Below are 25,310 nucleotides of genomic sequence, written 5' to 3'. Positions count from 1 at the left end.
AAAATGGCTGCTGAGACTCCGGGTGGCAGTCTCGCAAGATTGTCGAGACCCGCAAGACTACCATGGGAAGTCTTGGTGGCCATTTTGAAAACATGGTGCCAAGCAAAGTAGTGGCAGCGGGCGGGCAGGAAAGAGTGGTGTTATGCCCCAGAAGAAGCCACTAGACCACCAGAGCCTTCAAGGTAGGGGGCCGGTAGTATGGATGGCTGCAGTGGTGTGTGTGGGCGGCGGCAGTGCAGGCGGTGAGTGGGTCCCAGAGTACTCTCACTGCCTGGGGGCCTACAGTACTCTCAGTCTGCCCCTGGGTCATACATTATCTGCTATAGCTTATACTTTCTCTCTTTTATGAGCAAGGAACGTTTAAGGTATTTGCAAAGTAGACAAGGAACTAGAACCCAAATGTTTAGGAGGTGCTTTCTCAGATGTGCTATCAGTGGCTCCCAAGGCAGGTTGTTACCTTGTTAAATCAGCTGCTGATAGAAGGATGCGTGGGGGAGGAGGGTGGACAGGGATAATGAATGAACATTGCTAATTTAAAAGTTCACATCAACTGGTTTTCTTCTCATTTTTAGATGCATTTTTCCAGCCTGTTTCACGTTGGGTGGTGATTCTCTCCATCATTCTGATGTCTGTCATGATCCTATATGGGCTACTGGTTGTCTTACCTGTTTCTCATTTAAGGAAGAGTAGTAAAGAGAAAGGTACAAATTATATCTGTTGTTTGATCAAGATAATTTCTAATCACTATTAATCACACTATCATTGAGGGCCTGAAGACGTCCCCCAAGATCATCCACCCGCCTCCCAATGCCCTCCTAGAGCATCCGTCCCCTTTCTGACGACTCCCTCCAAGACCATCCATCATCTTTCCCATGCCTCCCCCAGACCATTTAACATGCTCACAAAGTCCCCCCAGAGCATCTATCCCCTTCCTGAAGTTTCCTGGAACAATCCCCCCTCCTGAAGACCCCCATAAGTGCATTCACCCCCTGCAAAGACCACAACCTCGCCACTGTAGGTTCCCCCATGCCTACCTGGAAGATGCTCTGGTGATTTATGGTAGGGCAGGCAGTAGCAATTTGCAGTTGCTGCTACCTATGTCACTCTGAATTCAAAATGGGGGCAACAATCTCTAGTGACAGTTTCATAAGTCTGGGGATTGCTGCTGCCCATATTATCCTGGAACACAATGGAATCTTTCAGGTAGGTCCAGGAGGCCTTCAGGGGTTGTGAGAAGTTCTTTGGGTGAGGAAGAATGTTTTTTGAGATAGGGGGGTTTCAGGAAGGGGGGTTCTGTGTGGGGGTGGCTTTCAGGAGGGGGATGGATGCTCTTGGAAGTTCTTTAGTGGGATGTTACATGTGGATGATCAATGGAGCCCTCCATGGTCAGTGTTGAAAAAGAAAATACATTGACTGCTGCAGGCTACGTATGTTAATGCAGGCCTTGACAAATTTTCTTTGGATTTAAGAGCCAATCCAAAAACTTAGGAGCCAACAGTTGAGACCTTTCTCAACTCCCTTCTCTTGTCGCCATTGTCTCCACTGAAATGAGGAGCAGAGGGAGGGGGAGAGAATCTTTTCTAGGGTCTATACCAGCTCCTTTGGGGCCTGATTTAAGAAGGCTGTTTTACTTGTTCAAAGGAAAAAGAAACTTGCTAACATATTATCATAGTAAATGACTGCAGATAAAGACCTGAACAGTCTATCCAGTCTTCCCAACAGTCACACTCATTATCAATCCATGATTATAGAAGTCCGCCTGGCTCTGTCTTTGTGTTCCACCTACTGGAGTTGCCATCAAAGCTCACTGCAGCCTATCCAAATCCGTCTTGTCATTTGCGAGACCCAGACTGTAAAAGTCTGCCCAGCATTGTCCTCAGTTCCAGCTACTGAAGATCCATTGAAGCCCTTTCCAGCCCATCCTAAACTGGATTGCCATATACAGACACAGACCTACAAAGTCGCCTGGCACCGGCCTTAGTTCTTCAAAGCTGAAGTAGCCGTCCAAGTGTCACTCACACATCCACCACTGCAGCCATTTAAGTTGGGTTTTTTTTAAGTTTTTTTTTGTTTTCTACTGTCTATTTTATAAATAGGGTTCCTGTGTTCATCCCACACTTTTTTTGAATTCTGTCACTGTTTTTTTCTGTAACACCTCCCGAGGGAGGGCATTCCAGGCATCGACCACCCTCTCCATGAAAAATAATTTCTTGACATTACTCCTAAGTCTACCATCCCACAACTTCAGCTCATGTCCTCTAGTGTTACCATTTCCCTTTCTCTGGAAGAGATTTGTTTCTATATTAATACCTTTCAAGTATTTAAACATCTGTATCATATCTCCCCTGTCCCTTCTTTCTTCTAGGCTATACATATTCAGGTCTTCCAATCTTTTCTCATATGTCTTATGGCTCAGGCCCCATATCATTTTTGTCGCCTTCCTCTGGTCCACTTCCATAGCAAGATATGGCCTCCAAACCTGAACACAATACTCCAGATGCGGCCTCACCAACGACTTGTACAGGGGCATGAACACCTCCTTTCTTCTGCTGGCTACTCCTCTCTCGATGCAACCTAGCATCCTTCTGGCTACGGCCACTGATTTGTCACACAGTTTTTTTGTTTTAAGGTCCTCGGACACCATCACCCCAAAGTCTCGCTCCCCATATGTGAATATCAGCCTCTCACCTCCTAGGACATATAGGTCCTTTGGGGTTCTACTCCCCAAATGCATCACTTTGCACTTTTTTGCATTAAATTTTAAATGCCAAATGTTAGACCATTCTATTGACTTTCGCAGATCCCTTTTCATGTTTTCCACACCCTCCGGGGTGTCCACTCTGTTACAAATCTTGGTATCATCAGCAAAAAGTCATAACTTACCTTTTAATCCTTCAGCAATGTCACTCACAAATATATTGAACAGAATTGGCCCCAGCACCGATCCCTGAGGCACTCCTGTACTCACCTTTCCTTCCTCCAAGTGAATTCCATTGAACACCACCCTCTGGCATGTCTGTCAGCCAGTTTCTAATCCAACCACTTTGGGTCCTAACTTCAGCCTTTCAAGTTTATTTAAGAGCCTTCTATGAGGGACCGTGTTAAATGCTTTGCTGAAATCCAAGTAGATTATATCTAGCGCAAGTCCTTGATCCAGTTCTCTGGTCGCCCAATCAAAGAATTCAATCAAATTCATTTGGCACAATTTACCTTTGGTAAAACCATGTTGCCTTGGATCTTGTACCTCATTGGATTCCAGGAAATTCACTATCATTTCCTTCAGCAACGCTTCCATTACTTTTCCAATAAACGAAGTGAGGCTTACCGGCCTGTAGTTTCCCACTTCTCTGCCGCCACTTTTGTGAAGAGGGACTACATCTGCTCTTCTCCAGTCTCTTGGAACCTCTTCCATCTCTAAGGATTTATTAAACAAATCTTTAATAGGACCCTCCAGAATCTCTCTGAGCTCCCTCAATGTCCTGGGATGGATCCCATTCGGTCCCATGGTGTTGTCCACCTTCAATTTTTCAAGTTGTTCATAAACACATTCTTTCATGAATGGTGTGATATCCACTCCATTCTTATATGTACCTTTACCGGCCAATCATGGTCCATCTCCAGGATTTTTTTCCATGAATACAGAAGTATTTGTTTAGCATGTTCGCTTTTTCATCATTACTCTCCACATAGCCATCCACAGCATCTTTCAGTCTCACCATTCCGTTTCTAGCTTTCCTTCTTTCACTAATATACCTGAAAAAAAATTTTGTCTCCCTTCCTTGCATTCCTAGCCATTTGCTCTTCCACCTCTGCTTTCGCTAGACATATTTCCCTCTTGGCTTCTTTGAGCTTCTCTCAATATACTTTCCTGTGTTTTTCTCTGGTTTTTCTGTATTTCATGAATGCTCCCTCTTTTGCCTTTATTTTCTCAGCCACTTGTTTGGAGAACCATATCGGTTTCCTTTTCTTCTTGCTTTTATTTACTGTCCTCACTTAAAGGTCAGTTGCCATTTTAATAACTCCTGTCAGCCTGGAACACTGTCTTTCCACTTGGCTTAGCGCACCTATGTGGAATGTTGTTACTATTTGAGATTCTACATGGACTGTTTCTAGTGGAGGAGTAGCCTAGTGGTTAGTGCAGCAGACTTTTATTCTGGGGAACCGGCTTCAATTCCCACTGCAGCTCCTTGTGACTCTGGGCAACACACTTAACTCTCCATTGCCCCAGGTCCAAAATAAGTACCTGTATATAATATGTAAATCACTTTGATTGTAATCTGAGAAAGGTGGTATATCAAATTCCATCTTCTATCCCTCTATTTCCTTTATCACCTCCAAAACTGGGGCCTTAAATAATCTAAGAAACTCACCTAATTTCCCTTCAACATGTCTCAGCTGGGGTTCCAACTAGAACAGTCCTAGGTCTCAGGGCCATCCTGAGTTCTGTGCAAGCAGCGAGGCTGCACTAGGTGTATGAGAGATCTACTATCTATCTATCTACTTATCATTTCTATAGCGATACAAGGCATACGCAGCGCTGTACACCATACACAGAGGACAGTCCCTGCTCAAAGAGCTTACAATCTAAGTAAGACAGGTAAACAGACAGAACAATTAAGGGTAAGGGAATAAAGAGGTGAGGATAAAGGACAGGGTAAGTGAGTTAGGAGTCAAAAGCAGTGGTAGAGAGGTGGGTTTTGAGTTTGGACTTGAAAACGGCTAAAGACGGGGCTAGACGTACTGGCTCGGGAAGACTATTCCAGGCGTGAGGTGCAGCGAGATAAAAGGAATGGAGTCTTGAATTAGCGGTAGAGGAGAAAGGGACGGATAAGAGAGATTTATCTTCAGGACGGAGTACTCGAAGGGGAACGTAGGGGGAGACAAGAGTGGAGAGGTACTGGGGAGCGGCAGAGTGAATGCACTTACAGGTCAATAGGAGAAGTTTGAATAGAATACGGAAACGGATAGGGAGCCAATGAAGTGACTTAAGGAGAGGGCTAGTGTGGGCATAGCGACTTTGGCGGAAAATGAGTCGCACAGCAGAGTTTTGGATTGATCGAAGAGGAGAGAGATGACTAAGAGGGAGTCCGGTGAGAAGTAGGTTACAATAATCAAGACGAGAGGTGATAAGAGTGTGGATAAGGGTTTTGGTAGAGTGCTCAGAGATGAAGGGACGGATTTTGCTGATGTTATAGAGAAAGAAACAACAGGTTTTGGCAATCTGTTGAATGTGAGCAGAAACGGAGAGAGAGGAGTCAAAGATGACCCCAAGGTTACGAGCTGATGAGACAGGGAGAATGAGAGTGCCATCCACCGAAATAGAGAAAGGGGAAGAGGAGAGGTAGGTTTAGGGGGAAAGATAAGGAGCTCGGTTTTGGCCATGTTAAGTTTCAGATGTCATTGAGACATCCAGGCAGCAATGTCAGATAGGCAGGCTGAGACATTGGTCTGGATGCTGGTTGAGATTTCGGGGGTAAAGAGGTAGATTTGGGAGTCATCAGCATAGAGATAGTATTGAAAGTCATGGGAAGGTATCAGAGAGCCAAGGGAAGAAGTATAGATGGAGAACAGGAGAGGACCGAGAACAGAACCCTGAGGTACACCGATTGGTAGAAGGATAGAAGTGGAAGAGGATCCACCAGAGTGTACATTAAAGGTGCGAAGCGAGAGGTAGGAGGAGAACCAGGAAAGAACAGAGTCCTGGAATCCAAATGAAGATAGCGTGTCAAGGAGAAGGCTGTGATCAACAGTGTCAAAAACAGCGGATAGATCGAGAAGGATGAGGATAGAATAGAGACCTTTGGATTTGGCCAGGAACAGGTCGTTGGAAACTTTAGTAAGTGCAGTTTCAGTTGAATGAAGAGGGCGAAAGCCAGATTGGAGTGGGTCAAGAACAGCATGAGATGAGAGAAAGTCAAGACAGTGGCGGTGAACGGCGCGTTCAAGTAACTTGGAAAGGAAGGGGAGGAGAGATGGGATGCAAAAATTGCTCTTTGTCCATTGCTTTCCTTGCAGTGGTTGTGGCACAGTGGATAGGACTGAGGAGCTAGAGAGTGTGTCAGTGATTCCAATTTGGGATGATCCTGCTAGACTTTAATCTCTTATGCTGCTTCCAGGGCAGTTCAACCTCTGAAAAAAATCACTTTCAGTTGCAAAGGGTTTTTTCAACAGCCGGATCATATATTTATCTATTGATTAGGATTAATATACCACCTTTTTGAAAAAAAAAAATTCACCCAAGCATATACATTTATCCTCCCCCCCCCCCCCAATCCCTCAATTTGTAAAACAGTGTGTAAAAAACACTCACAGACTTAACAGCTATGCAGTTTTTTTTAAATTTCCATGCATTATTTCTTGTTCAAATGTTGTGTGATGTCATCAAAACATAAGTTGTCCATGATACAGGGGGCCGGAGATTGACTTGCTGGATTTGCTAAGACTTGCTAAGATGGCCGACAGATAAGGAGCCTAGCAACGAGCTCCTGGGACCCCAAGGGAACAGACCCACCTAGGCCATCTGAGTGACCCTCTATCCGGACTGGAACGGACAGGAACAAATTCAAAACAGACCAGTGGATACTGGACCGCGACAGCCTCATAGATCCCGCACACGGGTGAAAGATCCCAAAGCTGAACGCAGCAGTCTGCCCATCTTGAGGCCTCGACCCGTCCGCAACCGGCGGAAATCCAGCCGTATTAAGGCCGCACTAAGGACGGCCGATTGAGCGATCCCGAAGTTGATCACGGCTGTTTGCATGGCGTACCTCATGGCCTGACCCGACTGAGTGGAAGACCTGGGGCCTGACCCGACCGAGTGGAAGACCAGCTGCGACGAGACCATGCCGAGGCCGATCGACAGCCCTAACTGACGGCCTCTGGCGGAGATCGCCAAGGGGTCATGCTCCCACGGATTGGGCTCAGCACACCGAAGAGGCCACCGGGACATCGCCATGCCCAGAAGATGAGAAAGAGGAGAAGCGCCGACCGCGTAGTCCGAGGAGGCGGAGTGAGGCGCCGCGCATCCGAACGGGCGCCGGATCACCAGACCGCCGGTTCCCCAAGTTGGCCAGGAACGCGGAGAGCCCCCCCTCCGGACACAACTCCCAGTGTCGTCGTTGGACGCGGTGGGGAACCTGTGGGGAGCCTGTGGTGGGGAGCCTGTGGTGCCGAGACCCAGGAGCCTGTGCCGCCGAGATCCAGGAGCGAAAGGAAGTGTTATTTGTCAGGGAGGTCATACCCGATCAGAACAGCAATGACCTCATCAAGTCCCCTGGGACCAACCCGGCTCGTGGCCAGCCGCCATGACACCTTGCGGAGCGAGAAGGTCGCATGAGAGACTGCTCTGAACGATTGAGGGAGGTTTGAAACATAGTGATAGTGAACTCTTGAGAAAACTTGCTAGCTTAAATGTTTTAAATGCAACATTACTTTAAAAATGTTTTAGATGTTTTAAATGTTTCAAATGCAACGCTACTTCTAAAAACATTTTAAAGCTTTGTAAATGCTTTGCTTCTAAATGCTTTCCAATGCCATGCCTTTAAATGAATTGCTAAACATGTCTTAAACACAATCTAACGGCCTTAGATACCCTGCTCTAAATGCTTTAAATGCCTTGCCTTACAAATGACTTGTTAAACATAAATGTTTAAATGCTAATATAAATGTTTTGAATTGCCTGCCACTTTAAGCACACTCTAAAGGCCTTATAAATGCTCTAAATGTCTTGCTTCTAATACTTTTCAATGCCTGCCTGCCTGCCTGCCTCATGAATGACATATCACGCATCTCGGCACATCAGCCAACATGAATACAAACAAACTGCTCATGATAATCTACTTCCTCCCCCTAATACACTACGCATGGACTATTCCCAACACTAATACCAATTTGCCCACAATGCACACACCCTACATACAACATACGCACTACTCACCAGAACAAAAGAATAATAACCAACTAAAAGGAAAAACAAACATATATAGATACAACCAAAAGAGAGGAAAGAAAGGACATAACAAAACTAGATACCAAGAAAGCAGGCAACTAATAAAAATTAATACATCTACGTCCGGAACTGAACCCTACCACTCAATCCAAATGGGATACGCAAACGCCAGATCTGTGGTAAGCAAAACTCAGACTATAATAGACTGGATCACTGCAGATAACCTTGACTTCCTATTCATCACAGAAACCTGGATACACAACCTCAACGACCCTATCATCTTAGAGTTATGCCCACCAGGATACAAAATTACCCACTGCACAAGAAATGGCAAAAGAGGAGGAGGAATAGCCATAATTTACAAATCTGAATTTACAATCACAAACACAGCTGAATCCATACTGCCACAACTCGAAATTGCCTCAATAAGAATCAACAACCCAAAACTGCAGGAACAACTCAGCGCAGTTATACTTTATAGACCACCGGGCAATTGGCAAGACTCCCAAACACACTTCATGGACTTTATCTCGAACACCTGTATCTCTTCCTCAAACCTCATCATAATAGGAGACATCAACCTACACCTTGAGGATAACACCGCAACAAGTACCCAAGAATGCAAAGAATTCTTACAACTATGGGATCTACAAGAACCAAACTCACAACGTACCCACACCAAAGGACACACATTAGATATCATCACACACAAATTTGATCACAATTTAAACCTTATATTAACAGATACTAAATGGACACCTGTATTATGGTCAGACCATTATAAAGCACATGTCACCCTCCTATGGAGAATGAATGATACAACCAACAAACAAACACGAAAAACTTACACCACGAGAGGAAAAATAAATCCGGTAAAATTCTGGCAACATATCTACCATGATGGATGGACAATAAAGGCAGACACAATCCAATTCCTCCCAGAATGGGACAATAGATGCAAATCAATACTAGACAAAATTGCCCCAATCCAAACCAGAACTTTGCACAGAAAGAACTCAATTTCATGGTTCAATGATGAACTGAAAAAACTCAAAACACAGGTTCGGAAATTAGAACATGCTTGGAATAAAAAGACGATCCCACACTCAACGCTTGGAAACAACTCTGAAGGAAATATAAATATACCATAAGACAATCCAAAAGACTATACTACAAAACTGAAATTGGACCAAACTACAAAGACACACACAAACTCTTCCAACTCGTGAACAAATTGTTAGATACCACACCAGTCATGAATAACAACAAAGACGCACCAGGAGCTGATGACCTCGCGAAGTACTTCAAGGAGAAAATTATACAGCTGCGACTCAAAATACCTGTTAGCCCCATCGAATACACTACACTCCTAGACTGCCTAGATCCAGACCCCGGAGCATACCCAGCAGACAGGATTTGGACTGAATTTGAAATATTACCAGAAGATCTCATCTCACAAATGCTTAAAAGATTCGCCAAATCTCACTGCAAACTAGATATATGCCCAAACAATCTTACGAAATCGGCCCCTCAACAATTCGTAACAGACCTAACGAACCACGTGAACTTTTTGCTACAAAATGGACTCTTCCCAAGTGAGAAAGGAAACATTCTACTCACCCCCATACCTAAAGACACAAAGAAAAATGCCAATGAATTAACTAACTGTAGACCAGTAGCATCCATTCCCCTAATCACCAAAATAACAGAAGGGATGGTGACCAAGCAACTCACAGATTATCTATACAAGTTCTCAATACTACACAACTCCCAGTCAGGATTTCACGCTAATCACAGTACTGAAACCATACTAGTTACGCTTATGACCAAATTCAAACAAATGATAGCAACCGGCAAGAACATACTACTTCTACAATTCGACATGTCAAGCGCCTTTGACATGGTTGATCATGGAATATTATTACATATCCTCGAATACTTCGGCATCGGAGGCAAAGTTCTCAACTGGTTCAAGGGGTTCCTAACCATACGCTCATATCAAGTGACAGCAAATTCGACAACATCAGCCACATGGATACCTGAATGCGGAGTTCCACAGGAGTTCCCCTCTCACCGACCATATTCAACCTAATGATGACACCCTTGGCCAAACTACTATCGAACCAAAACCTCAACCCGTACATATATGCTGATGATGTAACAATCTTCATCCCATTCAAACAAAACCTAAGTGAAATTTCCAATGAAATCAACCAAAGTCTAAATATAATGCATTCTTGGGCAGATGCATTTCAGTTGAAATTCAATGCAGAAAAGACCCAATGCCTAGTACTCACCTCGCAACACAACCTGGACAAATTTACCACCATCAACACACCAAAACTAAATCTACCAATCTCGGACTCCCTATAAATTCTAGGAGTCACCATCGATCGACACCTAACACTTGAGAGCCATACGAATAACATAACGAAAAAGATGTTTCACTCAATGTGGAAATTAAAAAGAGCAAGACCATTTTTTCCAAGGACCGTCTTCCGCAATTTGGTACAATCACTGGTACTCAGTCATTTGGACTACTGCAACTCACTCTACGCCGGCTGTAAAGAACAAATACTCAAAAAACTCCAAACAGCCCAGAACATGGCAGCCAGATTAATATTCGGAAAACCAAAATATGAAAGTGCGACACCCCTACGAGAGAAACTACACTGGCTCCCACTCAAAGAACGCATCACGTTCAAAGTATGCACCCTAGTTCATAAAATTATCCATGGAGATGCCCCAGCCTACATGTCAGACCTAATAGACCTGCCACCCAGGAATGCAAAAAAATCTTCTCGAAAATTCCTTAATCTTCATTTTCCCAACTGCAAAGGTCTGAAATACAAACTAATGCACGCCTCTACCTTCTCTTATTTGAGCACGCAACTCTGGAACGCGTTACCACGCAATTTGAAAGTGACCAACGAACTGGCCAACTTCCGTAAATTACTAAAGACTCATCTCTTTGAAAAGATATACCACAAGATCAAAACATGCAAAAATTTCTAAACATCCTTAACGCGTCTAATGTCTTATAATGTCTTCTGCTATACCACTATCTATATTCCTATGTTTGTTAATGTGTTCTGCAACACCACTATCTTATATTTCATGACCATGTAACCCAAAATCCTTCTGTAAAACCAAATGCACATCTCTTCTCATTTCCAGTATCCATGATATATTGTAAGCCACATTGAGCCTGCAAAGAGGTGGGAAAACATGGGATACAAATGCAATAAATAAATAAATAAATAAAATTTTCTTGGTTTCCAAGGTAACCAGAATAATTTTCTTATACAAATGGTATGGGTCAGTTTAAAGTGTAGAGAAATATATCAGGAAATCAGAATGACTGACCAATCAAATCTACACAGTTTCTCTGTTCCTAATCTGACAACAAGACAAAATCAACATGAAAAATAGATCTTACTCTCCATGACTCTGTTGGCATTTACTGACTCTTTTTTAATTTTTGTTTTCTTCTAGCAAAGCTCTCTGCAGACATTGGTAAGTAATTGTGTAATTTACTGTGATAGAAACAACTCTAAACCCCTGTTTACTAAGGTGCGCTAGCGTTTTTAGCACATGCTAAAATTTAGTGCGCACTAATGCTAGAGACACCCATATATTCCTGAACCATAAAACTGCTAAGTGTCTAATGATATTTTATTCTTAATTTCTCAAGTTTCTGGCTACAGGTTTAGCTACCTGATATATCTGTTCTCTAGACTTTATTGCTTATTGCTTAATTAATTTGTCCTATGAATCTGTATTGATAGCAAGCTGAAAACATATATATTATATATATTGCCAGTTATCCATGTTCCCCGAGATTCTATATATGGCGACTAAAGTTACGTGCACAGTTTTGGCCATGCAGCCAAATTGCACACGTAACTTAATTAACAAGCCAATAGGCCCTGATAACTGGCCATGAACAAGCAATTATCGACATTAATTAGAATTTACACACACAACCAAGGGGGGACTGGCACCAAAGTCTCTCTCTCTCTCTCTCCTGCTCCTGATGGGACCCGAGTCATCGTGTCCTGACAGAAGCAGGAGAGAGAAAACTCTGGCGCCGGGCCCCCCTTGGAGGCTGGGGAGGACCCGGAGCTTCCTCCAGCACTGCTCTTCTGCCCATTGTTGAGCAGCTCCTTTTCCTCTCAGGTGCGCATGCTTGGTTTTGAAACCGAGCATGCTCTGAGAGGAGAAGCAGCTGCAGGAGCAGGCAGCCAATGCTGGAGGAAAAGGTCTTCTGCTGGCGGGGCCTCGGGATCCCTGCCAGCCAAGGTACTTTAATTCTATTGCAGCAGCAATCGGGGTGGGGGGGGGCAGTGAACGACGATTTGGGGGGATGGCAGCGGCCCTACCCCGGGCCCGGTCAGTCTCTCGGCGGCCCTGCTTGCAATGCATATTACATAAAGTGGTGTGCGTAAATTCTACCGTGCAGATCTCAAAAGGGGAGTGGGCATGGGAGGGGCATGGGCAGGACATGGGCATTCCTAAAATATTGAGTAAGTGCGAGCCACACCTAAGTTATGCGTGGGCATTTACACCAGGTTTTAGTTGGCGTAAATGGCCACAATAAAATTTTAGTCGCCGGAACGGGTGTTATGCATAGTCTACAAATGGCGCCTAACTTTAGGCGAGGTTTATAGAAAAGCATTAAGTGCGTGGTTTTTCGGTTCTGATTTTTTCTAGGTGCCATATATAGAATCTAACCCATACTGGCTGATATTCAAAAACACTTATCCGTTTAACAAGTGCCATTAACCACATAGCGCTGCTGTCTGATCCCACTGACCGCTTCGGACCGAACCATGCCAGGACAGTCCATGGGCAATACTGGGGCAGAGCTGGAGGTTATTTGTTCACTGCAATATAGCTAATCAGACGTTAGGATTTCAAAATACAGCCAACTTTGTCCGGTTAGCTATTTGGATACTGATTTCAATATCATTGCAAACTGGATAGTTGTGCTGGTCAGCATGGATTGGTAGATATTCAGTTCAGTTCAATGACCACATCACTATATTATAACTGTTTTATCACAATTGTACATCTAATTGGTATAATTTCGGAACCACGTTGACAAATGGAAATGCCCTACAGGGTTTGAAAATGCAACACTGGCTGACACTGCTAATAACTATAAGGGCTGATATTCAGACCGTGGGAGTTTGACCAGCTAACTCCCACAGTCGGCACTGTTTCCGGCATTAAATATCCAGTTTATTTTTGGCCACAGTGGGAATTGAACCCAATTCCAGAGATCTCAGGCCACTGTACTAACCACTGGGCTATTCAATTTATGCTAACTCAATGGCTGCTGTAAAATTTTTTTATTTAGTAGGCAGTTAGGCACACAAATGCTAGTATTCTGTAAATTGTACACGTTACTGCTGGGCACTCCTGTATAGAATACTGAAATGTGATATGTGTGCAACTGCTAATTAGAATCAATGTCAATTATTAATTGCTAACGCTAATGAAACAATTAATTTACACATGTAGCTGACTCTGTTGTATAACTTGCATGCACAACTTCATGTGCCGAACGTAACATTGTACACACAAGTTTATAGAAATGGAGGGCTCGTGGCTAGTACAGTGATGAACATTTTTAAAACTAGAAGCTCTAACTATTATCCATTTATTTCTGTTTTGTTTTTTTTAATGTAGAATCTCTTTCTGCAGAACTTGGTAAGTTTCTATTCCTCAGTATATCAAAGTGGTACTTAAAGATTGTTATTTTTAGTCTTTTTACCACCACCCCAAATTATTATGTACCAGCCACCCACAATTTGGAGTGATAAAAGACCAAGGCCACGTATGAGAAAAGCAATTTTTATTACTTACCAAATATAGATGCAATTAATAGTTTCTCATGGGAGAGCAGCTCTGCTATACATAAGTACTATCTGAAACTGTCTCTCCGAAGTAATGCTCTGATACAGCTACTTATATATCTTTTTTTTAAACAATGCTTAACATAGCTTTAACAAGTTATCTTCCTCAGAAATCATCCTGTTCTCTTTTCTCACCATCTGTTTCCCCTATATTGCTAAACCACATTTTCCTGTTTTTCTTCATACTTCCTCCTTTCTCATGCCTGCTTGCATGCAAGGATGTCTTATCAGATCATGAGTTTCTGAGTCACACAGACTAGTTAGCCTTTGCCCTTTAGGCCTTGACCCAAGGCCCATGGCCATGCCCATATTCTACAAGATTGTCCCTATATCCCCTAATTCTATAAAAGTTGTCAAAAATTGCACACCCAAATTTGGAATTTGCCAATTTGTGTGCATAATTTAATTGAATGAGCTAATTAGTGCCCACAATTGGCATTTTAACAAGCAATTATTGCCACTAATTAGATTTAATTGGAACTTATGCCTGTAAATTTAAGTGCGGGATCTGCGCCTAAATTTTATGTGCAAATAAAAAAAAGGCACAGAAGTTGGAGGATCATGAGCAGAATGGAGGCATTCCTAACATCTACGTGCATTGTTATAGAATAATGGGGGTATGTGCCTAATTTAGGTGTGCACATTTGCGTCATACCTGTATTTCAGTTGGTGAAAATGGCCATTCCTAAAGTTAGGTGTGACTTCTGGGCATCAGCACAATTCTATAAACTGCATCTAAATTTAAGAGTGGCTTACAGAATAGCGCTTTTTTCAGCACTGATTTTTTAGGTGCCATATGTAGAATCTAGCTCCTAGTGGCTTGCACAGTCTTTTTAGCTGGGACATTTGCAGATAAGACGTTAAACTGTTTAATTTTTATTTTGCTTTCAGAAATGGCAGTGTTAAACTGTCAGTGGTAACTGCTTAGTAAAGTTGTAATTGTTATAGTATTATTGGACATTTCTCTCGCCTTGCCTAGCTTGTCTTCCCCTACCCTGGAGGAAAAGTCCATAGTCTGCTATTGAGACAGAAATGGGAAGCAACTGCTTGCCCTTGGATTTGTAGTATGGAATCTTGCTATTCTTTGGGGTTACACATGGAATCTTGTTATTCTGAGATTTTGCATGGAATCTTGTCACTCTTTAGGATTCTGCCAGGTAGGTAACTTATGACCTGGCTTGGCTACTGTTTGGAAAACAGGATACTAGGCTAGATGGATCATCGGTCTGACCCAGTATGGATACTCTTATGTTCTTATGTACCGCTTATTCAGCCATCCCAGGTCATACTTTTTTACATAGATTCTTATTTTTATTCTTTACAACCCAGAGAAATGATGAAAAGAAATTATACAGAGGGGGACAAAAGTATCTGTTCACACATCTTTGATTGGACTGGAGAAATAAAGACCCCCAAAATGCCCCAGTGCACTTATATGGGAGAAGAAGTTTCAGCACATACAACATAGAAACACTGGTGTCAAAATTTTTAGCAGGAGATAATGGGGTACAAAAAGCTACTACCTGGTTATCTCTCACTGATCAGCCAAATCTAGGGTTTCTTTTACTAAAGTGTGCTGAAAAATGGGCTGCACTAGTGTAGGTGTGTGTTTTGGGCCAGAGCGCAGATCCATTTGCAGCGCGCCTATAAAAAAGATCTTTCTTAAAATTCTTGCTGAAAATGGGCGTGCGGCAAAATAAAAATTAGTGTGTGTCCATTTTGGGTCTGAGACTTTACCATCAGCCATTGACTTAGCGGTAAGGTCTCTCGCATTAACCGTCTATTTAAGCGTTAATTCTATAAATCGTGAACTTTAGGTGCGGCTTATAGAATACTGCTTAAGCGGGGGGTTTCGGCACCTTAGGCCCCATATATAGAATCTATCCCTTTGTGGGCAGTGTTTCTGTAGGTGTATACGCTGTGTTCTAGCTTGTCCCTGTAATGCTTTCCAAGCACACGCTAATAATCACAGTGTGCCTGCCATGCATGCGGATGGTGGGATGATTTCCATTTTTTATGTAAAAGGGATATTGTTTCATAAGATTCAGTTTTGTCTCTGTGTTTGGTTTCAGAATGGAGAAGGAGCCGCACCTATGCAGGTAACAAAATCTTACCTTGTCCTGCCCATCCAGGGGGAATATCTTTCTCTGTATAGCTGTTTTCCATGTATTCTCACAATAAAGACTCCTATACATGGCAGTGGTTCCTAAACCTGTCCTGTCAGGTTTTCAGGATTTCCACCATGAATATGCATGAGCAGTGATGTTCCTAGGTCGGCTTTCACCTGGGGTGGATTGCCGCTGTGCCCCCCCACCCGGCACATCACCCCCTCCCCCGTGAATTATGGTACCACCCCCTGGTGCATCGTTCTTGGGGTGCAGGAAGCAGCTGTGTGGCTGTTGGCTCCGCCGATTCCCTGCCCCAGAACAGGAAGTAATGTCAGAGTAGTAGTTGTAGTAGAGAGAAGGGAACCGGCGGAGCCAACAGCTGTGCGGCAGCTCCCTGCACCCCCTTGCAGCGTGCACCTGGGTGGACCGCCTCGCCCTTGGCACGCCACTGTGCACGAGAGACATTTGCATGCAAAAGAGTTGGTGCATGCAAATCTATTTCATGAACATTTATGGTAGGTATCCTGAAAACCTGACTGGATGGGGAGCCTCTAGGATAGGGTTGGGAACCACTGATATATGGCAGACCACAGATGTGGGCAGGGCCGCTGAGAAAGGGGGCAGGAGAGACAATATTCCCTGGGCCCGGCCTCCAAGGGATCCGAAGGCAGGTAGATGGTTCTGCTCCCTCAGCCTGTGTCTCTCTTGCTCCTGTGTGTTGGGACCCAGGTATGTCGGTTAACATGATAACCTGGTCCCGGCACACAGGAACAGGAGAGTGACAGACTGAGGGAGGAGCAGACGCAGGAAGGTAAGGGGTGGGTGGCAGCGGCGGTCCAAGTGGGGGGGGGTTGCTGCCCAAGTTGAGAGGGTGGCAGCAACTGTGGTCCGAGTGGGGGGGGGGGGGGGAGGCCCTGCTCCGGGCCTGGCTCTGTCTCTCAGCGGTCCTGAAGGCATCACCTGTGCACCACATCTACCCAAGGACCCCCAAGGGAGGAGAAACTTTTTGCAGCCTTAATCTCTGTGCCATTTGGCAATGCTGAAATGGTAACTCCAAAACCTCATGTACTCACTAGGCTGTGCACAAGCCTCCCACACTTTATTCCATTGACCCCTTGACAGTGATACTACTTTTATTAATGCCGAGATTCTTGCATTTTTATTGTTTTCCACAATGTCAATTTATCTTGCATCAGAATTTTTTTATCAGTGCGAATACGACTGTCCCAGGTCATCACAACTTCTTTATTCTCCACATGATCCCAGTGAATTTCTGGCACAGCAGTGTTACCAGTGTAAAAGACAATTTTATAGGCCTGGCGACTAAATTAGATACCAATAGTGCATCCAGTTGCACAAATAATAGTGCTTATGTGTGTGATTGGTGCCAATAATTGGAAGTTATGCTGTTGTATAAACAATGTACCTAAAACAAGTGGAGGGGCATTTTCAATATGACATCTAAATCCGATTGTGGACGTTTTGCTCAAAACGTTCAAAATCCAAGTGGTGAATATAGTGATTTTTTGAAACAGCAAAACATTTATTTTACTGTTTTGAAAACTGCCAAAAATGTGTGGGATAAACATAAAGGAATCCTGTTCAGAAGGAATGGATCCTCAGAAGCTTAGCGGAGATTGGGTGACAGAGCCGGTGGTGGGGGGTGGGGCTAGTGCTGGGCAGACTTCTACGGTCTGTGCTGTGAAAATGGCAGATACAAATCAAGATCAGGTATCCACAAAAAGTAGCACATATGAGTTTATCTTGTTGGGCAGACTGGATGGACCGTGCAGGTCTTTCTCTGTCGTCATCTACTATGTTACTATCAGGCTTATTTTCGAAAGTGATCGCCGGCGATCTTCCAACATAAATCGTGAGATGGCTGGCGATCTTGCAAAAGCGGCGAAATTGGTATAATTGAAAGCGGCGTTTTTTACACCATCCCCGCTTTCCCGTCGCTGAGCCAGTGAAAGTTCAAGGGGCGTGTCAGCGGTGAAGCGAAGGCGGGACATGGGCGGGCATGGGCGTGGCTACCAGATGGCCTGCTTTCGCGGATAATGGAAAAAAAAAGCAGCGTTAAGCAGTATTTCGCCGGGTTTACTTGGTCCTTTTATTTTCACGACCAAGCCTCAAAAAGGTGCGCCAACTGACCAGATGACCACTGGAGTGAATGGGGGATGATCTCCCCGTAGTCCCCCAGTGGTCACCAACCCCCTCCCACACTAAAAAAAAACAAATAAAAACCTTTTTTGACCAGCCTCTATGCCAGCCTCAAATGTTATACCCAGCTCCCTGACAGCAGTATGCAAGTCCCTGGAGCAGTTTTTAATGGGTGCAGTGCACTTCAGGCAGGCAGACCCAGGTCCATCCCCCCCCCCCCTACCTGTTACACTTGTGGTGCTAAGTGTTGAGCCTTCCAAACCTCCCAAAACCCACTGTACCCACATGTAGGTGCCCCCCTTCACCCATAAGGGCTATGGTAATGGTGTAGAGTTGTGGGGAGTGGGTTTGGGGGGGATTTGGGGGGCTCAGCACCCAAGGTAAGGGAGCTATGCACCTGGGAGCTATTTGTGTATTTTTTGAACATTTTTAGAAGTGCCCCCTAGAGTGCCCGGTTGGTGTCCTGGCGTGTCAGGGGGACCAGTGCACTACAAATGCTGGCTCCTCCCATGACCAAATGCCTTGGATTTCGCCAGGTTTGAGATGGCCGGCATTTTTTTCCATTATCGCTGAAAAACAAAACCGGCGATCTCAAACCCGGCGAACTCTGGCATTTGGCCAGGCTAAACCGTATTATCGAAAAAAAGATGGCCGGCCAATTTTTTTCGATAATACGGTTCTGGCCAGCTGTTGTGCTGCCGCCAAAATAGTTCGCCGGCGAGCTATGTCGCCGGCGACATTCGATTATGCCCCTCCACGTTACTATGTATTATTGTGTGTGTGCTGTGAATTTTTGTACCAATGATGAAGCAGTTCTGCTCTTGTTGCTTACTGCAATTGTGAGCTTCTTGAGGCTTTTTCCTCCTTGTAATTTCACTTTATTTGGAAGTAATCTCCTAGATGTTGCCATACAGAGTGAAGCTATCTTTTTTGACCATTTTTCGGAAAAAAAATAATGTACGAGTGAAAAAAAGCACAAAAATCAAGCCATTCGGATGTAGGAAGAGCCAGCTTTCCTAGTAGACTGGCCACACAGACATCCCAGGATAGCAGTGGGCACCGTAGGGGCACTGCAGTGGACTCACATAAGAACTCCAGGTACACATCTCACGTACCCACCTTATATTGTATGGTGGGTGAGCCCACCCAAAACCTACTGCAACCTCACTGTGCACCACTACAATAGCCTTTTGCCTGCAAGTTGTCACCTATATGTGGGTACAGTAGGCAATTCAGGGCTACATTCTACATATGGCACCTGAAAAATCCCATGGAACGGCCTAGGCGTATTCATTAAGTACGCCTACATTTTATACCAAATAGGCTTAATTTCCGCTCAGCATATAAAATATGTCTGAACGCCTCTCCATGTGACCAAATTCTGGTGGCGTCCATTTAAGCCATGTTTTACTTGAAGTAAATCCCTAAATTAGGCACAGGACCGTTGTGTACTTCTGTAATTAATGCGCATAGATTATCGAAATGCCCATGCCCCGCCATGGCCCCACCCCTTTTCAACTATGCAGCTTAGAATTTAGGTGCATCCACGTAACAGAATCCAACTTAGCGAGTTGTGCACATAAATCTTAATTAATGCCAATTAGTGCTGAAATTGCTGTTAACAGCCATTTAACAGCACTGATTAGCTTACTTAACCAATGAAGTTGACGCACATTGTTATAGAAACGTTTTGATTATGCACAGAAATTAAGGCACAATATGTGGAATCTCCAAGGTTAGTGTTTTTGGGGGACGCATACATTCCACCACAAGTGTACACAGGTAAGAGTGGGATATAGGTCTGCACTAACCAGTAGGCTACTCCATAACATCATAGAGCCTGGTATGCACTGTCACTTTCACCTTCTTAGGGGGCTGGGGAAGGGGTCAGTGACCACTTGGGGAGTAAGGGTGTTAAGTCCTTAATCTCTTCCAAGTGTCATATTAGGGCAACTTTTGGTCAACTTATTCATGATTGAAATAGGTCTAACCAAAACCATTTTACTTTTGTCCCTAGACATTTTATTTTCTTCTTAGTATTGCAGAAAATATCTGTCTTCTTGTGCCACCCATGTCCCACTTATATCACGTTCCCAACATTCCCCCTTGAAATTTGGACGAACTGTTGAGCAAAATGTCTAAAATTAGGGTGTCGAAAGTCGCAACTTGGACGCTTTTGAGAGAAAACTGTCCTTCTGCCTCCTTATACTGTTTTTTTGGACTTTTTTTTGTTTTGAAAATGAGCCCCTTAGTGTAATTGTCAGGGGGTTGTACATGACATATGCAGCTTACAGAATACCTTAGTTTTACGCATTGCATGGCACACTTAGGTCGTAAGTAGGCAGGCAGGCCTAACGTTTGGTGCACCAGTGTGGCTTAGATGCTCCTTGAGGCTGTTATATGATCTGGTTCTGTGTCCCTTTGTGGCACCAAAAAATGAGGCACCAGTTTATAGAATCGTTGCTCAACTGTTCCCTCTAAGTTCAACAGGAGTCCTCCACCCACAGTCCTGCCAGTAGAGGGTGCTGTTTCACTGTCACAAGCTCTGCAGGACTCCAGTAACCCTTCATGTCCCTGCAATTGAAAACACAATATTGAAGCACCACACCCACTGGCAGCAATTCAGTTGGAGGACCATTGCTCAGTTTAAGGAACGTAGGGGGCCTTTACTAAGATGTCTACGCGCTTCCACCGCACATCAAATTGGCACTACCACAGTGCTACTGCATGCCCTGGGTGGTAATTCCATTTTTTTGGCGCGTTGCCCAAAACATGCGGTAGAAAATATTTTCTATTTTCTACCACGGGGCGCGTACCCAGTGGTAATCAGCAGTCGGCATGCACTGGACACTTACCACGCAGTTAGCGTGTGAGACCTTACCGCTAAGTCAATGGGTGGCTGTCTCAGGCTGAATGTATGCTCGTTTTTCATTTTGTCGCTGTCCATTTTCCCGGGCAATTTTTAAAAATCCCTTTTTTCCAGGCACGCTCAGGAAATGGACCAGCAGGCGTCCAAAACATGCGCCTACACCAACGCAGGTCACTTTTGGGCGCCCCTTAGTAAAAGGACCCCATAGACCCCAGTCTGCCCAACAAGATAAAAGTATACCTGTTCTTGATTTGTCCTTGCCATTTTTAGAACATAGACCGTAGAAATCTGCCCGACACTGGTCTTGTTCTAAAATTTCTGAAGTTGTTTTCAAAGCCCCAGAAAAGCTTCACTCCGGCCCATCCAAATCTAATTTAGCCTCCATCAGGGCACAGACCGTACAAGTCAGGCCAGCACTGACTTTCCTACCTAATCTCCCCTAATTGTACTTGCATCCGATCTTTCTAAACAGGATTCCTTTGTGTTTGTCCCACGCATTTTTGAATTCCGTTACCGTTTTCATCTCCACCACCTCCCTCTGTTTACATAACTCTCAGTAGGTGAGATGTGCTATTTTATTGTGCTTTTCTGCATACAATTTTTCTGACATGTCGCACCCAGCAATTTTGATTATTTTTCTATGCTGGCTGTGAACCATTTTGTCCAGAGTCTCTACTGTGATAGAGAAGACCATGTGTGTGTGTTTTCCCTTTATCGTGGTGGTAGGCAACCAAACTCCTCAAGGTCCACAACCCAATGTGTTTTCAAGATTTCCTTAATGAATATGCATGTGATTGATTTGCATGTACTGCTTCCAGTGTTTGCAAACAGATCTCATGCATGTTCATTGTGCAAATCTTGAACACTTACTGGGTTGTGGCAGTGGTGTACAGAGGGCAGGGAGGTCCACCCTGGGTGCACGCTGCAAGGAGATGCAGGGACCAGCCGTGCGGCTGTTGGCTGGCTCCGCTGGTTCCCTACTCCCTCTGATGTTACTTCCTGTTCTGGGGCAGGGAACTGGCGGAGCAGCCAACAGCCGCGTGGTTGCTCCCAGCGCCCCCAGGAGGTAAAAGCAATGCACCGGGGGGGGGGGGGGGTGGTGGAGGTGGTGTGTGCTGGGGGGGTGCACAGCAGCAATCTGCCCAGGTGAAAGCCAACCAAGGAACACCACTGGGCTGTGGCCCTCGAGGATCATGGTTGCCCATCCCTGCCTTATAATATACTGCAGGGTTGGGGAATGACAGGTTTCCCTACTGTGATAGGGAAGAATGTGTGGGTTTTCTGATCATTCATGTACTGCAGGGTCAGGAATTGATACTCTGAAAGGAAGACAGTAGGAACAGAATTATTTTTCAACCAATGAGGGTGAGAGGCAGGTGTGTGAGGAGCCAATGAGAAGTGTCTGCTTATATATGTTATTAATCTGTCTTCTTCTTACAGTGGATGTGACTCTAGATCCTGAAACTGCTCACCTGATCTCATGGTGTCCAAGGATCAAAAAAGTGTCATATCTGAAGACCCAAACCAGGATGTGCCTGACAATCTCAGAGATTTGATTCTTTCCTCTGTGTGCTGGGGTGTGAGTGCTTCACCTCAGGGAAACATTACTGGGAAGTGGAAGTGAAAAACAAGACTGAGTGGGCATTGGGAGTATGTAAGGACTCTGTAAAGAGGAAGGGGATCACACCCTCACCTAGGAATGGATATTGGGTACTATGGCTGTTGCACGAAGGTAACAATTGGGCATTCTCCTCCCATACTTCGGAGCTCACCTCAATAGAGAGACCCAAATCTGTGGGGATCCTTCTGGACTATGAGGGAGGAAAGGTTTCATTTTACAATGCAGAAGAGAAATGTCATCTCTTCACTTTCACTGATAACTTCGAGGAAAAACTCCGGCCTTTTTTCTATCCTGGACTCTTTGATGACACAAATTCCGGAGCTCTGAAAATTCAAGGAACCTTAGCCTGGGAATGAGGGAGGCTGGATCAGAGATTTTACATGTAATTTTTTGAAGAGGTTTTATTCAATCCAGTAAACATGTGAAGTCAAGTTTGTACAGTCATCTTATGTCAGAAAAGAGATATCCAAAACAAAACATTTAAAATTTACAGCATTTTTTGCAACACGTTTCTTAACACACACACCTTTTTCTAAAATACTTACAAGACTATATGAAAAATATCAGCTGGAGTGATGAGCAGTTTTCTTAAACTCCAGCTGCAGTATTTTTTTTTAAAAACCTGGCTGATAGTTAGCTGGTAAACCAAAATATAAACCAAAAAATCCCCTTCCTCTCTAATCTAATATAAAACACCCAATCATAACCAGGAGACTGTACATACTTGAGTCGTGAAAGAGGAGGACCCTCAGAAACGTAAGCACCTACGTGGCAGTCTAAAAAGACCACTAAGGTGAAATTAGGCCTTACCTACTAATTTTCTTTCAGACCCTCCAGACCGGTCAAGACGCATGGGTTATGCACGCCTACCAGACGGCATATACCCAAGCGTCTTGACCGGTCTGGAGGTTCGCTGAGAGAGTGAGATATTGCACTTCATTCATTAGGTCATTGGGCGACGCAATGAATGAAGTGCAATATCTCACCCGTTAGTGGTCTTGTTAGACTACCATGTGGGTGCTTAAGTTTCTGAGGGTGCTCCTCTTTCATGATTGAAGTAGGTACATTCTCTTGGTTATGATATTTAGCTGGGGCAGTCAGCGGTTTTTTATAAAAGCCAAACCATCGCTGGCTAAATTAGCCCCAGATATTCAGTGCCAGGTCATGTCCAGCACTGAATATCTGATGCTAATCGCACAGAACCTGCCACGAGAGCTTATGCAAGATCTGGCCGATATTCAGCTGAGGCTCACAGACCCGGATGAATATTGTCCAGCACCCATGTAACCCTCAGTATGATCCTTTAGCTCCTCTAATTCCCCTCCCACCCCCCAAACAGCCCCCTCCCAGAGACGTTCCTTGGTCGGCTGCAACGGGGGGAAAATCGCTGCTGTGCACCCCCCCCAGGTGTGTCATCCTTTCCCCCCCCCCCCCCCCCGGCTCATCACTCCAATCCCTCTCCCCGAGGCGCATTCTTCTTACTTGCTGTGGTGCTAGGAGCAGCTGCGTGGCTGTCGGCTCCGCTGGTTGTCTGCTCCCTTTGCCCCAGAACAGGAAGTAACAGCAGAGGGAGCAGGGAACCAGCAGAGCCGACAGCCAAGCAGCTGCTCCCTGCACCCCTCCTGCAGTGTGCAACCCGGGGCGGACTGCCCCCACCGCCCCGCCCACGGTAGCCACTGCCCCTTCCTTCATTTCCCCATCTCCCCAGTCCGTGACATCAAAACCCCATCCCCAGCCTCTCCACGCCTACCTAAGCTTCCTGGTGGTCCAGTGGGGGCAATCGGGGCAGGAGTGAACCCTACTTGTTCTATTCTATTCTATGAGGGCTCCTTTTACTAAGAGACGGTAACCCAACGCAGGCTTACTGCTTGCTATACAGGAAGTACCACCGCAGCGGCCCGGTGGTACTTCCTCTCCCTAGTGCCGTATTTCCGGCACACTGCCCGTTGGCGGGAGCCCTTACTGCCACCTCAATGGATGGCGGTAAGGGTTCCTCCCTGAAATGGCCGCGCCAAGTGCTTTACTTGACACCCGGCCATTTCCTGTAGGAAAGTGAGACTTCCCTTTTACCAGCTGCAGTAAAAGGGGACCTCGGCACACGTGTTAAACATGTGCTGAAACCAGCGCCGACCCCCTTTTGCCACAGCTTGGTAAAAGGGGTCCTGAATGCTTTGTGTTCCCACATTCCAAATAGGATTTGTAGTGGATTACAGCCCAAGAAACCTCGACATCCGAGGGATGTACAATTATCCACAAAAACATAATTACTTCTATTCCTCAAACAGATATGTTTGTAAAACTTTTCTAAAGCAGAGATAAGATGTTTCACTTCTCGAGGTAAAATATTCCAAATCTTAGCACCTTGATAAGAAAACGAATGATCGTAAACAAATTTGTAATTGAATGTTTCTCAAAGAGAGGTAACCTATTTGTAAGGTTCGTGGGAAATGAGAATTATGTCTATAACCTGGAATAGCAAGTAATTTGAGAACTTCCTCAGAGCAGGGCTGCCAAGAGGTGGGGGCTGGGGGCAAAATTCCCTGGGCCTCCAAGGGGGGCCTGGTGCCGGGGTCTCTCTCTCTCTCTCTCTCCTGCCGGGACCCAAGTGATCGTGTCCCAGAGAAAACGGAGCCGCGGCCGGGCCCCCCTTGAAGGCTGGGGAGGACCCGGAGGAGCAAATCCA

The 25,310-nt window shown here is 44.9% G+C and overlaps 1 protein-coding gene across 1 annotated transcript in view; it reads left to right on the top strand.

The window, feature by feature from the left end:
* LOC115466324 (butyrophilin subfamily 1 member A1-like) overlaps nt 1–25,310 on the top strand; it is a 55,717-nt gene that overhangs the window by 11,972 nt on the left and 18,435 nt on the right. The window contains exons 5-8 of the mRNA XM_030197501.1: nt 573–701; nt 11,444–11,464; nt 13,643–13,663; nt 15,942–15,968. Of these exons, the coding sequence (XP_030053361.1) occupies nt 573–701; nt 11,444–11,464; nt 13,643–13,663; nt 15,942–15,968 (198 nt within the window). The remainder of the gene's footprint in view (nt 1–572; nt 702–11,443; nt 11,465–13,642; nt 13,664–15,941; nt 15,969–25,310) is intronic.

This window comes from Microcaecilia unicolor, chromosome 3 (assembly GCF_901765095.1).
Source record: "Microcaecilia unicolor chromosome 3, aMicUni1.1, whole genome shotgun sequence".
Taxonomy (NCBI): Eukaryota; Metazoa; Chordata; class Amphibia; order Gymnophiona; family Siphonopidae; genus Microcaecilia; species Microcaecilia unicolor.
Note: the sequence above shows the minus strand (reverse complement) of the source record. Positions and strands in the feature narration are given on the sequence as shown.